General features: G+C 43.3%; 1 protein-coding gene across 7 annotated transcripts in view; it reads left to right on the forward strand.

Moving 5' to 3' along the window:
* Window positions 1–13160, forward strand: part of LOC147901817 (uncharacterized) — a 48419-nt gene that overhangs the window by 5083 nt on the left and 30176 nt on the right. For all 7 annotated transcript variants that reach the window (XR_015541019.1, XM_087374977.1, XM_087374980.1 and 4 more), the window contains 2 exons: window positions 1366–1534; window positions 12926–13014. Coding sequence is in view for 6 of the 7 variants with exons in the window: in XM_087374977.1 (XP_087231103.1) it covers window positions 1366–1534; window positions 12926–13014 (258 nt within the window). In the remaining variant the exon portion in view is untranslated. The remainder of the gene's footprint in view (window positions 1–1365; window positions 1535–12925; window positions 13015–13160) is intronic.

Consider the following 13160-nt stretch of genomic DNA (forward strand, 5'->3'; position numbering starts at 1 on the left):
GTGTTTGGTTGTCATTGAGTCTAAAGGTCCTCTGCCTTGGATAGTCCTCCTAAAAATATGTATTAGTTTTTCTATTTTGGTGTGTGGCTTTCTAACATGACCTGTTATGAAGCCAAGGGGGGATGTATTGTGAGAGCCATGTATTGGCATTGATAGGTATATTTGTTTATCAGGCCTGGCTTGAGAGTTCCAGGATGTTGGTACATTGGTCTCCTAGACCTCTGAGTTGATCATGCATCCATGCATGATGAGCCTCTTAGCCATGCTAGATGAGCTTTCTATGTTATGCCCACTAGCCTTTGAGCCATGCTCACTTGCCTCTGAGATTGTGTGGGAGCCATGTCTAGTTCTAGATCGGCATGCACAGTTTTGATGACCGTCATTGTCATGTTCTGTTATTGGTTTCATTCGAGTAGTCTCTCACCTTGCCTTCATGGGGGGTGTTGGAATGTGAAGCCAAAGTGAGTCAAAAATGTGTGTTCTAGGTGGTCTAGGTGGTGTTTTATAGTCTAGTGAGTCCTAGACGTGCCACGTGTCATATTGGGAGATATCCCATAGACAATATATTGTGAGTATTTTGGTTATTGCCTTACACTTGTACTTTCTTTCCTTTCCATTATGCCTTTCATTATGCTTTCCATATTTCCATTCTGTTCCTAGCTAGCTACCATGTCTCTTCATTCCTCCCATAGGATATTGCGGTCTGTGGTGTAGATGAGGATGCCCTGGTCTTTGATGTCCTTGCGGATGATGTTTTATTACAAATTTCACTTCAGTCGGTCAAGATTGTTGGATTGGTGGAGCATGGACTTAGACCCTCGCCCACGTTTTGTTATCTTGGGAGCATGGAGATTGTGGATTTATGGGGGTGTTTCCATAAAGTACTTGTAGTGGGATCTTAGGGAATGGGATGAAGGGCACCGAGAGAAGAGTGTTTCCTTCTTTTGTTACACTGCTACAGAGGTTCCATTTGAGTTGTAGAGGTTGGAGGCCCTCCAGAGCACCCCATTGGGAGTATTATGAGATTTCCGCTCACATAGAGGAGACTTTGAAAATCCTGCAGGAATAGAAAAATCACTTTATTGTTTTGGCTTTCTATTATTCTTAGGGCGCCCAAATGAGTGAATGTTGGAAGGGTGCACTCACATGGACTAAAGGTGATTCTAGGCTTATTTTTAAATGATTAAATGTTATGCTTATATTTGTCCATGCTAAATCATATCATGATTCTATATGTTAAGTAAAAAGATAGCATTATTGAAGCATAAGAATAGTAATTGGAAATGATAGATTATTCATCATACTAGTTTTTAATGTTTACGTTCTAAATGACCTAGATGTTTGCATCCGTGGATCGTTTCGTAGATCTAGACATGAACATGAAGGCCGAAGAAATATTATATATCTTGAAGGATGTGTTAGCTGGGCCTATGAACAAGCTTGGAATGGAAGGCAAATGTCTTGCAGCTTGGAGGCTTTTAGGTCCCAAAGTTAAGGTTCAAGATCCAATTGTTTGCATCCAAGGAAAGAAGAGGTATGGGAAAATTTATTGGTTGTCCTTACTTTATATGAGTATTCTTGCAATGGGAAGAGTCTTGTGTGCATTGCTCTAAATATGTACTGTTAAGTAATTTCTTAAGGCTCATCTTTGTAATGGATGTGGTTCCTAAAACATGTACATGGTAAAGGGAATAACTAGCAGAGGTGTCGACATATGCATGCAAAGATTGCCCTCATGCAAAGCAAACATACAAAGACCTATTTAAACAGTTTCAAAATATTTCAAAACCCAACTGGCGCTTATGCTTGGGTATTAATAACGGTATAAGCTCAGCTTTGGCAGCTAAGTAGTTATTTATATTTAGACGTTTTTTCTTCTCTTTGTCTCCCCTCTCTCAATCTTCTTCATTTTCTCTCTCTCTCTCTCTCTCTCTCTCTCTCTCTCATGACCATTATGATTTGACATGTCATGTCCAAGATCTATGCATCCTCAACACAGAGGTTAGTCGGTTTGTAGAGCTGTAGGGACTTAGAGCCGTGGGATAGGTGGGCTTGTGGAGAGATCACGGGACTATGGATCATATACTCACGCTCAGAAGTATCATTGAGGAGGCCAAGACATTGAGACAGGGGGTTTATTGTTGCTTTGTGGATTTTTGACACAGTGCCGAGAGCTTGACTCATCAAACATCGGTAGGAGTTGGGGTACACTTGGGCAGGCATGGCACTTAATGAGAGAGTCTCGGGTAGGGTTCCAACGGGTGTAGGGTGGAAAGAGGAGATTATGAGTACTATTGGGGTCAAACAAAGTTATCCATTATCACCGACCTTGTTCGGCCTGCGAGCTTGAGACTTCCATTGGAACTCGAGGGGGCACTAGGTGGGTGCTCTCTATGTGGATCCTTGCTCCAGATTCTCCTGTACGCAAATGACGTGGTCCTACCATCCCCCTTAGTAAAGAGGCTCCAATGACACTTGGATGCGCTTCGAGACACAAGACTTGGTCAAGCTTAGTAAAACCAAAGTCACAATCTTCAATACATCCTGGTTAGCCATGCATAGAGAGCACTACACACTAGATGGGTTGCCATGGAGGTGGTTTCATCCTATACATGTTGGAAAAGTCACCTCCTTATGTGTGAGCCCCCATATGAGGAGAGCGTGGGCGAGGTGTAGTTTGGCTGCCACAGGGGCAGCACCTAGGCTGCCATGTGGGCAGCAAACTCAGAAGGAAATTCAAGGAGATGGGGCTGCCATATGGGCAGCACACAGGTTGCCATGTGGGCAGCACACAGAAGGGCTTACCTGGCAGGATGGGGTCTCTTTGGTTGCGTAGGACTGTACGGAACTGCCACGCGGCAGCTTGGTAGCCTCCAACAACATTACGGAGAAGGGGAGCCTGTAGTACAGACATAGGACAGGTTTCAAAGGGCAGGAGCAGGGTCAGGATGACCCGGTATAGGAGGGGTACAGATGGCGGCATGTTTGGAGCAGATCAGGGTCTTTCAAATGCCCTGGCTCAGGTCGGCCAGGAGGAAATAGATGCAGGGCAGGCTGTGGGCAAGGTACAGCAAGGAAAGGGGCTGCAATGGGCAGTGTCCTTGTTCTTATATAGGCCCCAACCAGACTGGTTGGCTGACCAATCAGGTCGGCCAGCCAACAGACCGAAGGAAGGGGCTAGTGGGTTGCTTCACAGACCAGGACTGGTCGGTTGGTCCAGGCTACTGGGTCGGCCATTTTTAGGGTCCTTCACGGCCTATATACGCATAAAAGGAGTCACACTTGGGCTCATAATCCATCCACTGCAGCAGCACTTGAGGAGCAGTTTGAAGCAGTAAGGATATGGGCCATACAAGAGTATGCGCCATCTCTGATGGTGGTAGTGCCTTTCGCGAGTTGACATTTTTTACAGCACTCTGCCAGTCACCATACGTGACAGGATGTTGGAAGCTAGTGCATGAGGTGGATTCCACACTTAGTGGAATGATTTCAGACTGTAGGGCTTATTTAGGTGCCAAGTTACCCTCCACCTGATCATAGATAATCAGCCTACCATATGAGAATGAGATCCTTTGCATATTCGCAGGATTTGTAATAGTCACTAGAGTCTTTACACCCTTTAGTAGTTTGTAGCATGAGGGTAGATAGACACGATACAGACTAGGTTAGGCTAATCATACATTTGTTGTAGAGATTAGAGACAAGCTATGCCACCTCATCTCCAACTATGAGGAGCTGCAATACATAATAACACAGATTTTAGCTACAAGACCATTGGCTCAATCGATGTCTTTAATAAATATGGTCTCTCTGTTTTTGGGAGCTTCTTTCTACAATTTGTTACTAATCAATATCGCCTTCGCTTTGCCCTCCGCCTTTGCCGCTTCTGCGCTTTGGCCCTCTACCTTGTTTAGAATGATTGAATATAAGCTGAAAACAAAAAGTGGGGAGCTGAACCTGTTTTTTCTTTTAGTTTCAAAAGAGAGTTTGATTGAGTATGCATGTGCTTTCTAAGTTAGGAATGTAATTTTGCATCTTTGTAGGAAGTGGTACATATGTGTAAGAGTTTTAAATAATTCATTCATTTTGCAAATTCTTTCTTTCAGTCCTACATGACAGAGAGAGAGAGAGATGTATTAACGTCCGCATAAGGCCTCGCAGGCCTATGGGACAAGGTACTAAGTACACCAAAAGGATGATCTCATACAAGCCTCAGTGGGCTGGAGCAAAGGGTGCACTAAGGCGCTTGCTGAGTGCTAAGACTGCTAAACTAAAAAGCTGATAAACTGATAAGCTGATAAATTGACAACTCTACAGAGCTCAATAGCTCGAGAAAAATCAGATATAACCCGGAGGCTAGCATCTATCTGAGAGCTGTAGCATGCTGAGATCTGAGACTCAAGCTCAGAAGCCAAAGCCCGGCACCATGGTCGCTCGTCTGTGAGCGGCAAAAATGTCTCGGATCTGCACTTGTCGGGCTGTGTCATGCTGTGGTGGCGGAGGGGGACATGGTCTCCTCGATCTCTGAACCCGTTGGGCTATGTTTAGAGTAACCCCTCACTTCGAGCGGTCTCCCCTGAGGAAAGGTGTGATAGGACAGACCTCAATAGAGTGTGCTCTGGTCACTCTTTGTGTTGCAGGCTCTGCATCCCTCTCCCAGTAATCGAGGCTGCTTGCATGTCAACTATCTCCTCTGCCTCCATCCTGATGTGTCCTGAATGCGTAGAAGTTTGTGACGTGATGCTATGCTCTATCAATCTCTTTGTTTTGTGGCCTGATCGCCTCCTCTACTCTCTCATCTGTCGTAGTAGGGTCTCCTTGTGTCAGCGCATCTCAGGTAGATATAGCCCAATGCAGACCTAGTTTTGGAATTGGATCAATCCTGAGAGTAGACCGAAGCTGCTTCCCTCCTGGTAGAGGCAATGGTATTGTCCCCTGATCTCATAATAGGCTGGGCAAACACATACGAAATGCTCCTTTGTCTCAGTCACTCCTAGTGTGCAAAGCATACTATGCGCTGCTCCTTGGGTATGCCTGTTGCTCTCCCCCATCTTGATCCTCAACTGAAGAGATGAAACACGCATATGTCCAATGGCAATCCTTAGTGCGTGCGAGACTCCTTTGTCCTCTAGATGCTGGGGTTTGATGAATCCTCCTCTGATATTCTTAGGAAGTAGTTGCGGTAGAACTGGGACTTGGTTGGGAGCTCTTGGTCCCCGCTCCCCTCAATCTGAGACGTATGGAGCCGAAGGAGATCTAACCGTAACATTTTCGCGGGATCGACTTTGGGGGTGCGTCGATGCTGTACTGAAAGGGGGGGAGCTTGTTCATCTGGATACTGGGCTTGGTAAACCATGTGGATATCCGTGCATACCATGTGTGTGCTCAAGTCTCTGCTAGTTGTCTGGATGGCTCGAGGCAAGTCCCAGACTTTGTGGATGAAAGTCACTGTCTAAAAGATGGCATCAATCTGTAGGGGAGTTATGGCAAACTCTGCCTGTACTATCTCATGTGGAATTGAGGGCGTACTCCGAATCATCTTGGATCCCATAGTCACCTGTAGCCGCTCAGATTTCCTCCACTCGGTCTTCGATAAGTCACATCCCTAGAAGGGTGTTGCATACATGGCCGTCGGTTGCACTAGTGTGTCGAAGAGCTAGCTCTTCGTTGGTGGGTCCTGAAAGTTTGCTTGGAAGCATTGTCTCTCTAGTCGGGCCAAAGCACCCCGTCCTTGTGAGCCGTGCCTGGGTTGCGTGGGTCATCGTGAAAAGGGGACTTGTGAAGACTACTCCCAGATATGTGTAGGAATGCACTATCTCCACTGGCTCATCACGATAGGTGAAGCTGAGTCAACGAGTCACTGCATGTGAGGTGTTGAAGACCATAACCTTGGCCTTCCCAAGGTTGACTGTCAAGTCTCTCTCTGTGCAAAACACCTCATGCGTCTAGCTGTCTCTGCAGTCCTTTCGTTGAGGATGATATGAGGACTATGTCATCAGCGTATAGCAATTTCTGTATCATGAGGTCATCCAAGAGTGAACCCTCGCCTCCTAGGTGATCTATTAAAGATGTGATCTTATTGATGTAGAGTCCGAAGAGGGTCGGTGAGAGTGGACAGCCTTACTTCACTCCAATTTGCTCTCAACCCAGTCCGATAGACCACATGGGGCATGTACTCTGCCTCTGACTGACTCATATAAGCTCATCACACCCCAAATCAGCGTCTTTGGAATCTACATCTCCTGTAGTCTTTTGATCATGCGGGTACATGGGACCGTGTCAAAAGCCTTCCGAACCTAAGGCAGAATGCTGCCTCCCGAATCTTGCTTGTCCTAGTGCTTGCTGCCCTCGGGCCTCTGTATGACTACTGAGCTCCCTCTCTAGAACCAATCCATAAATCTTGGCCAGGGTATGATCAATCATGAGGGTGCGGTAATTTCCAGTTTCTATAGAGTCGCCGGCTTTGTGTATCGGTACAATAGTGGTGGTGCTCCAGGTAGGTGGGAAGCCATGACAAACAACCTGGTTGAACATGTGTGCTAGGACTGGAGCTAAGACCTCTTGCCCATGCGCAAAGTGCTCAGTCCTTTTTTTTGGTTGTTTTTGTTTCTTGATTTGTTTGTTTATGATTTGCTTAGTCACCTTCTTCTTTCTTCTTTATTTCTTGTTATCTTTCTCTTTTGTTTATTTGGTGGATATTAGTAAGCATTAGGTTTGCCCAAGGGACTCCGCAGGTCTTTAAAAACCTAGTATAGCTGCTTGTGCTTGGGCACTGATGATGACATACGTGTTTCTTTGCTTGCTAAGTATGCCTACCTTTTTTTTTTTGGTTACCTCATCTTTCTTCTCTTTTGTTTTCTCTTTTATTTTATTTGTACAAATTTGGACTTCAGAACAACAAAAATCTAAATTTGTACGATTGGATATATTCTCATCTTACAAGGTGTATATATATATATATATATATATATATATATATATATACGTATATATACGTATATACGTATATATACGTATATACGTATATATACGTATATATATACGTATATATACGTATATACGTATATATACGTATATATATACGTATATATACGTATATACGTATATATACGTATATATACGTATATACGTATATATACGTATATATATACATATATATATATATATATATATATATATATATATATATGTATATATGTATATACACATATATGTATATGTATATATATGTATATATATACGTATATATGCATATATATGTATATATATACATATATATACATATATATATATATATATATATATATATATGTATATATATACATATATATACATATATATATATATACATATATATGTATATATATACATATACATATATGTGTATATACATATATACATATATATATATATATATATATATGTACATATATACACATATACATATATGTGTATATACATATATATATATATATGTACATATACACATATACATATATGTGTATATATATACATATATATATATATATATATAGATATACATATATATATATACATATATATATATATATATATAGATATACATATATATATATACATATACATATATATATATACATATACATATATATATATACATATACATATATATATACATATACTGGTCACCTGCTCCCTTAATGATATTGCTCTTCAATCTTCCCCCACATCACCAAATCCTCTTGTCTGTCACCCATTGGATCGTCAACTTGCCAATGATAGGAGTGACAGGTGTGTTGAGTTCAGGGTTGGCCATATCACACATGCCGGATGGCCCCATTTCCTCAGGCTTGATGCCAAGCCTTCCTGCCATATCAGGAGTTATGAAATTCGCCTTTGCCCCAGAATCAAAGAAAAACAAACAATTCTGATTTCTGAATTTTTCCCATGCTCTGCACATCTCAGTCTTTTTCGTTTCTTCTTCATCATGTGCATGTGGCAAACTCCCAATCACATCTGGAAGAAGTCCTGCGGAAGGTTTAGGCCTTTTGCCCTTCCGATCAGCCTGTTTATCACCATTCTTATCATCATCTGACCTGTCTCTTTTCTTGGATGGGCAATCATAAGAGCGCTGTCCCTCTCCTTTGCATATAAAACATTTGTTTTTCTCCATGAGTGACTTTTTATCTTCATCAGATAACTTGGTACGGGGCTGTTTATTAGGCTGTCCACGCCTTTGACCAGCTTTGAATTGGGCTTGTCCTCCCTTTTGAAATGGTCGTTTGCCATAATTTTTATTTTCAGATTTGATGTGCTTATCCTGGTGTTTGGCAACCCGTTTGTTGTCTTCTTTCTTGCTGTCCATAAAGCCGAAATTCTTTTCCTGCATCCATGCATATGCTGTCCTTGCATTCTCAATTAATTGAGTTATAGAACCCACCTTAGTTTTGATGCAATAATCGCGTAGCTCACTAGGCAATCCACAACAGTACCTCTCTATTTGCTCTTCCAAAGAAACATGCTTGTAAGAGCTCAATGGCAGCAAAACATCCCAAAACCTCTAGGTGTAATCATCAAGATTCTTGCAAAGTTTGTATGACAAGTCATGCCAGTGTGAAAGTACTTCAACTTCAAAAGTTGGAGTAAGCCAAGTAGAAGAGAACACTTGCTTAAATTCCAGCCAAGTAGCAGGTGCATCTCCATGAAGCATAAGGTTGGTGTACCACTTAAGTGCATTGCCTTTCAAAAATGTGGCAACCTTCCTCATCTTGGATGCTTCTGTAAACAAACCCCCAAGAAATGCAGCATCAAACTGTTGAAGGAATGTGAGGGCTTTGTACTTGTCCTATACTCCATTATATGTCTCAAACTTGACATGAGAACCACCATCCTTAAATTCTTTATATACATTTGATATTGGCTGTCCCAAAGATGGCTGTATTTTTGCAGCATTCCCTTCACTAGGGAAAGCCATGCTTGGCTGAACATTAGGCATGGGAGCATATACTGTGGCTTGCATGCCTGGTTGCATTCCCACATCTCTTTGAGTGGTCTCCAGATGGCATTCACAAAGCTTTTCAAAGCTCCAAAATAAAATCAGCAAAGTACCCAACCAAAGAATGACTCATGTAGCACTGTCTGGGCACTTGTGAGCCAAGAAAGAGGCGGCACACGAGGCCAACCAATAGCTTATGGCAAAAAGAAATTGGAGCAGCAAAATCACAACTCACCAAGCCCTGAAAACTCGAACCGAGTCCTCAATCGCCAAGAGGACATAGTAGCCAATGCCCAATTGCATTCTCAGCCAAAGAGGAGTGCAAAGGCATGAAGAAAGAGCATTTACAAGAGCGGACTAGTAAGAATTCCACTGAAAAATGCGAAAAGAAGTACTTCTATCGTGAAGAAATGGGAGTGCTTGGGCTCAAAAGAAGCGTGCTTCAGAGAGGAACGCATTGAGAAGGTTTTGGAGAAGTTTGATCGCCGGAAAGTCCTCCAAAACTGAGAAAAACCAGTCAACCAACGCGTGGGACCACTCGAAATTCAACAGAAAGCTGTAGCTTTGCAAGAGGAGAGGCCTAGGAGGCGGTAGAAGCAAAAAGGTCCAGAAAAAGCCACTTTTGCAAATTCGACCAGGAAAAGAAGTGCTCAGCTCTGCCCACTCTACCAAACGCACGGAGGAAAAGCATATCAATGCAAAGGGGAGGCAGAGGGAAAGCCATCGGGACTCCAAACGGAAGTCGAGGAATCCAAACGGGTGAGGAGTTATGAAGAAAAACGGAATTTAGCTGAAGGAGGCTGAAAAACCAGTCCAAAATCTCAACAAAGGGAGAAGATGAGAGAGAAAACCACACATGTGAAGTCTAGGAGGCCCAGGAAGGTCCAGGAATGGCAAAGGAGCATGTAGAAGGCACTAGAGCCACCTGGAACTCTAGGGGGGCCACTGAAGGTACATGGCCCTCTAGGGGGCCCATTAAAAATGCCACATCATCATTTCCCAACAACCACTCTTTTAATTCCTTCGAATGCCTTTGGGCCTAGGGATGAATTACGCTTATGTGCTAGGTACCATGCCGCGTTTAATTACACATTATTAAGCCCACGCTTGGACTTTTAAAACCAAAGTTGTCACGGTATTGTAGTACATGAAAGCACTTAGAATTTCATGCCCCCGTGACATAGCCGACATTGAATAGTTGGTGCACAGCTTCATACTTTGTGTGGAGGATGGAGAATAGTGCTCAGTCATTGGATCTGAGGACCAGTCGAGTATCACATGTAGAAATGGAGGGGCACACATAGAAATGGATCTTGTTGAGCAAGAGCTCACCAGAGGAAGCATAACTAAAGGGTTACACATGCATGGACGATTATGGTACTTCTAGGAGGTACCTGGCTTGCTCAATGGCAAGCATCACCAAACTGAAATTCCAGGGTATGTATTTTCATTATGTTTTTATGGATATTTTGGTAGATTGCTTGGCTTCTGTGTTTGTAGAAGTGTCTGTGTTTGTAGAAGTGCTCTCAGTTTAATGGAGAGTGGAAGGTGAAGGTCTTTCGTGCAGACAGAGGGAGATCTCTCATTGCGGAGGCTTTCGATGATTGTCCTTGACTTCGGCAATTTTGAGTTGCTGATTGAATGGGGTGATTATGAGGCTTCTCTAGATAAGAACAGTTGCATGATGTTGAAAGGAGCAAATAACGATCTTGGAGACGAAGGATCCCGAGTATCAGTGGGTGATAGACTCACTTCAGAGTTGGCTGGAGGGATTCGTACCAGTGGGGATCAATGTGGACCATCCACTAGGGTCTCATTTGTAGGGAATCAATGGACCAGGATGCAAAAGGCACGGGTTGTCTGTCAGGTTGAAACAAACCCAATATCGTTTGTACCTTGTAGAGTCTTGTTGGTCCTTATCATGTGAGGGGGATGATTGGATGGCTGTTGGTGCCTTGGGATAGTGAAGACACCGGAGTGTTCATGACTTGGACCAGAGATTGCATGGGTGTTTCAGACTAGATTTGGTTGTTCGGAATCGATCCAGAGAAGTTCTTGGAGATACTAGAGGTGCGGGATTCTGGACCAAATATAGAAGATACCTGAACGTGTTCCTGAGAGCTCTATAGAGGAGTTGATGGAGCAGCTCGTTAACAGAGTTGATGTTGTGCCGCAGTGTGTCATTGAGTGGGGCTGCTGGAGAAATAGGGTCAATGGCCCCACTAATGAGCCCCAAATGAGGAGAGCTAAGGGGTTTGACACCTCAGCATGCATGAGGGTAAATAGACCTGTAGGGGGAGGCGATGAGGCTGCCATGCGGGCAGCAATATGGCTGCCACATGGGCAGCGCATATATCTACTATTAGGTCAAGAGTATGAAAGTAACTGGGCTGGTACAGCAGGTGCACGAGGTCTGCATCAGTACACAGCACCAACATAAAAAGAATGGGTTGCGGAGGACAGCCAGTGGAAGGCTGCATGTGCAAGTCGGGGCTGCAACAAATAGCAGACTGACAGCAGCATTCAGTGGTGGGGGGCTGGGCCCCAGCCCCAGGTCAGTAGAACAGGTGCCTAGGTCGTCCAGGAAAGGCCCTGCAACAACAGTTACTGAATTTTACCTTCCAGGTCGGCAGCAGGGAGCACAGTTGGGGAAGAAGGCCTCCAGGTCGGCAGAAGGTGCAGACCAGGTCGATTTCTGACAGACTGGTCGCACAGTCTATTAGATCTGGATCAGACAGATCAGGGGGCCAGTCAGCCCATTTTTTGGGGGATTTCTCCCTATATAAAGAAACCCTGGCAGGGAACTAAAGACATTACACACGTTTGACTGCATTGCAGGGCAGCAAAAAGGTCAGGGATATTGGTTCGTGTTGGGGGAGACATTTAGTAGATCTGAAGTGGACCTAGGTGCAGAACTAGATCTACTAGGAGAGTGTAAGCAGTTGCAGAGGAAGCGTTTGTCAACTAAGAACACGGAGCAAAATTGTTCCAGGAGTGCTCAGTTTTGAGGAGTTCCTGAAGCTTATCACAGAGCCGTGCGGCAGAGAGGAGGATTTGTCTTCAGAGGGTGCAACAAAATAGAGCCTTGTCTTGGTACCTTACCTCAGGGATTGTTTCTAGAGGTGTTGGTGCATATGTCGCAAGTTTTTGTACTTGAGATTTATTCTGATTTGGCTACACATCTGAGTACTCTTTCAGATCTGAATTGCCCTCTTACATTGAGTTGTTCGGCATTAGGACCTTCCACTACATACAGTAGTGCTGGGATTAAGCAAACAACCCATCTCTACTTTTCTAACATCAATAGCTACTAAGGATGAACTCGCTCCTGCTCCTATTGCTGAGCCAAAAACAGCTTCATCTCTGTTGCTCCTCTACTCCTTTGCTCTTTATGCAAAGAAACATTTAAACGAGCTATCATGAATTTGGGACTGTGTGATATTCTTATAGTTATTGCCATACAGTGACATTACATCTTTTGTGGTAGCTCTTTTAGCTGTTTTTTCCACTTGGCATCAACAGGTGCTCCTTTCGGCTCTTCCATGTGACATATCTCATAAATTATGAATTTGAGAGTCTCATGCATCTCATGCTTGATGTTGACAACTTGACATCTTTGCATGCTCTCTTGTAAACAAGATTTGGACTTGCTTTGCTCAGCTCTCCCACTTTATGTACTTATATTTCTATTGTTTTGTTAAAATCCTAACTATGTCTCTTTCAAATAAACGGATGATGCAAGCTTTTGGCCCATTCAGGAAACATTCTATCAATGTTGTTTTAGATCTATGCCTGCCTGACATGATGCTTTGGATCTTGTCTTTCTTAAGTGTACCACTTTTGGGAATCCACAGCAGGAATGTAGATTTTGTGCTCTGATTTTCTTTGGCAAAGTGATAATGGATAAGATGGCTTCTTATATGTGAATTGTGACTATCCATGTGGTGATAGGTTGCACCTTTGGATGAAGACATTGGCAGATGCTGGTACTGTTGTGGATTTGCATGAGATTTACGCTGAGAGCTCTAGAGCACAACCTTGTAAGTGAATAAATTATTGTTCAATCCTCTCTATAGGCTTCAAATGTTCTGATTGCTATTAGGCTTGGATAGGGTGGGGATTTGCGGATAGCTTCTTTGATCTTTTCAATATGTCTACAGAATCAAGCAGTGCAAATCAACATTGG

This window comes from Dipteris shenzhenensis, chromosome 5 (assembly GCF_047967505.1).
Source record: "Dipteris shenzhenensis isolate YYH24624 ecotype China chromosome 5, Dip_SZ_1.0, whole genome shotgun sequence".
NCBI lineage: Eukaryota > Viridiplantae > Streptophyta > Polypodiopsida > Gleicheniales > Dipteridaceae > Dipteris > Dipteris shenzhenensis.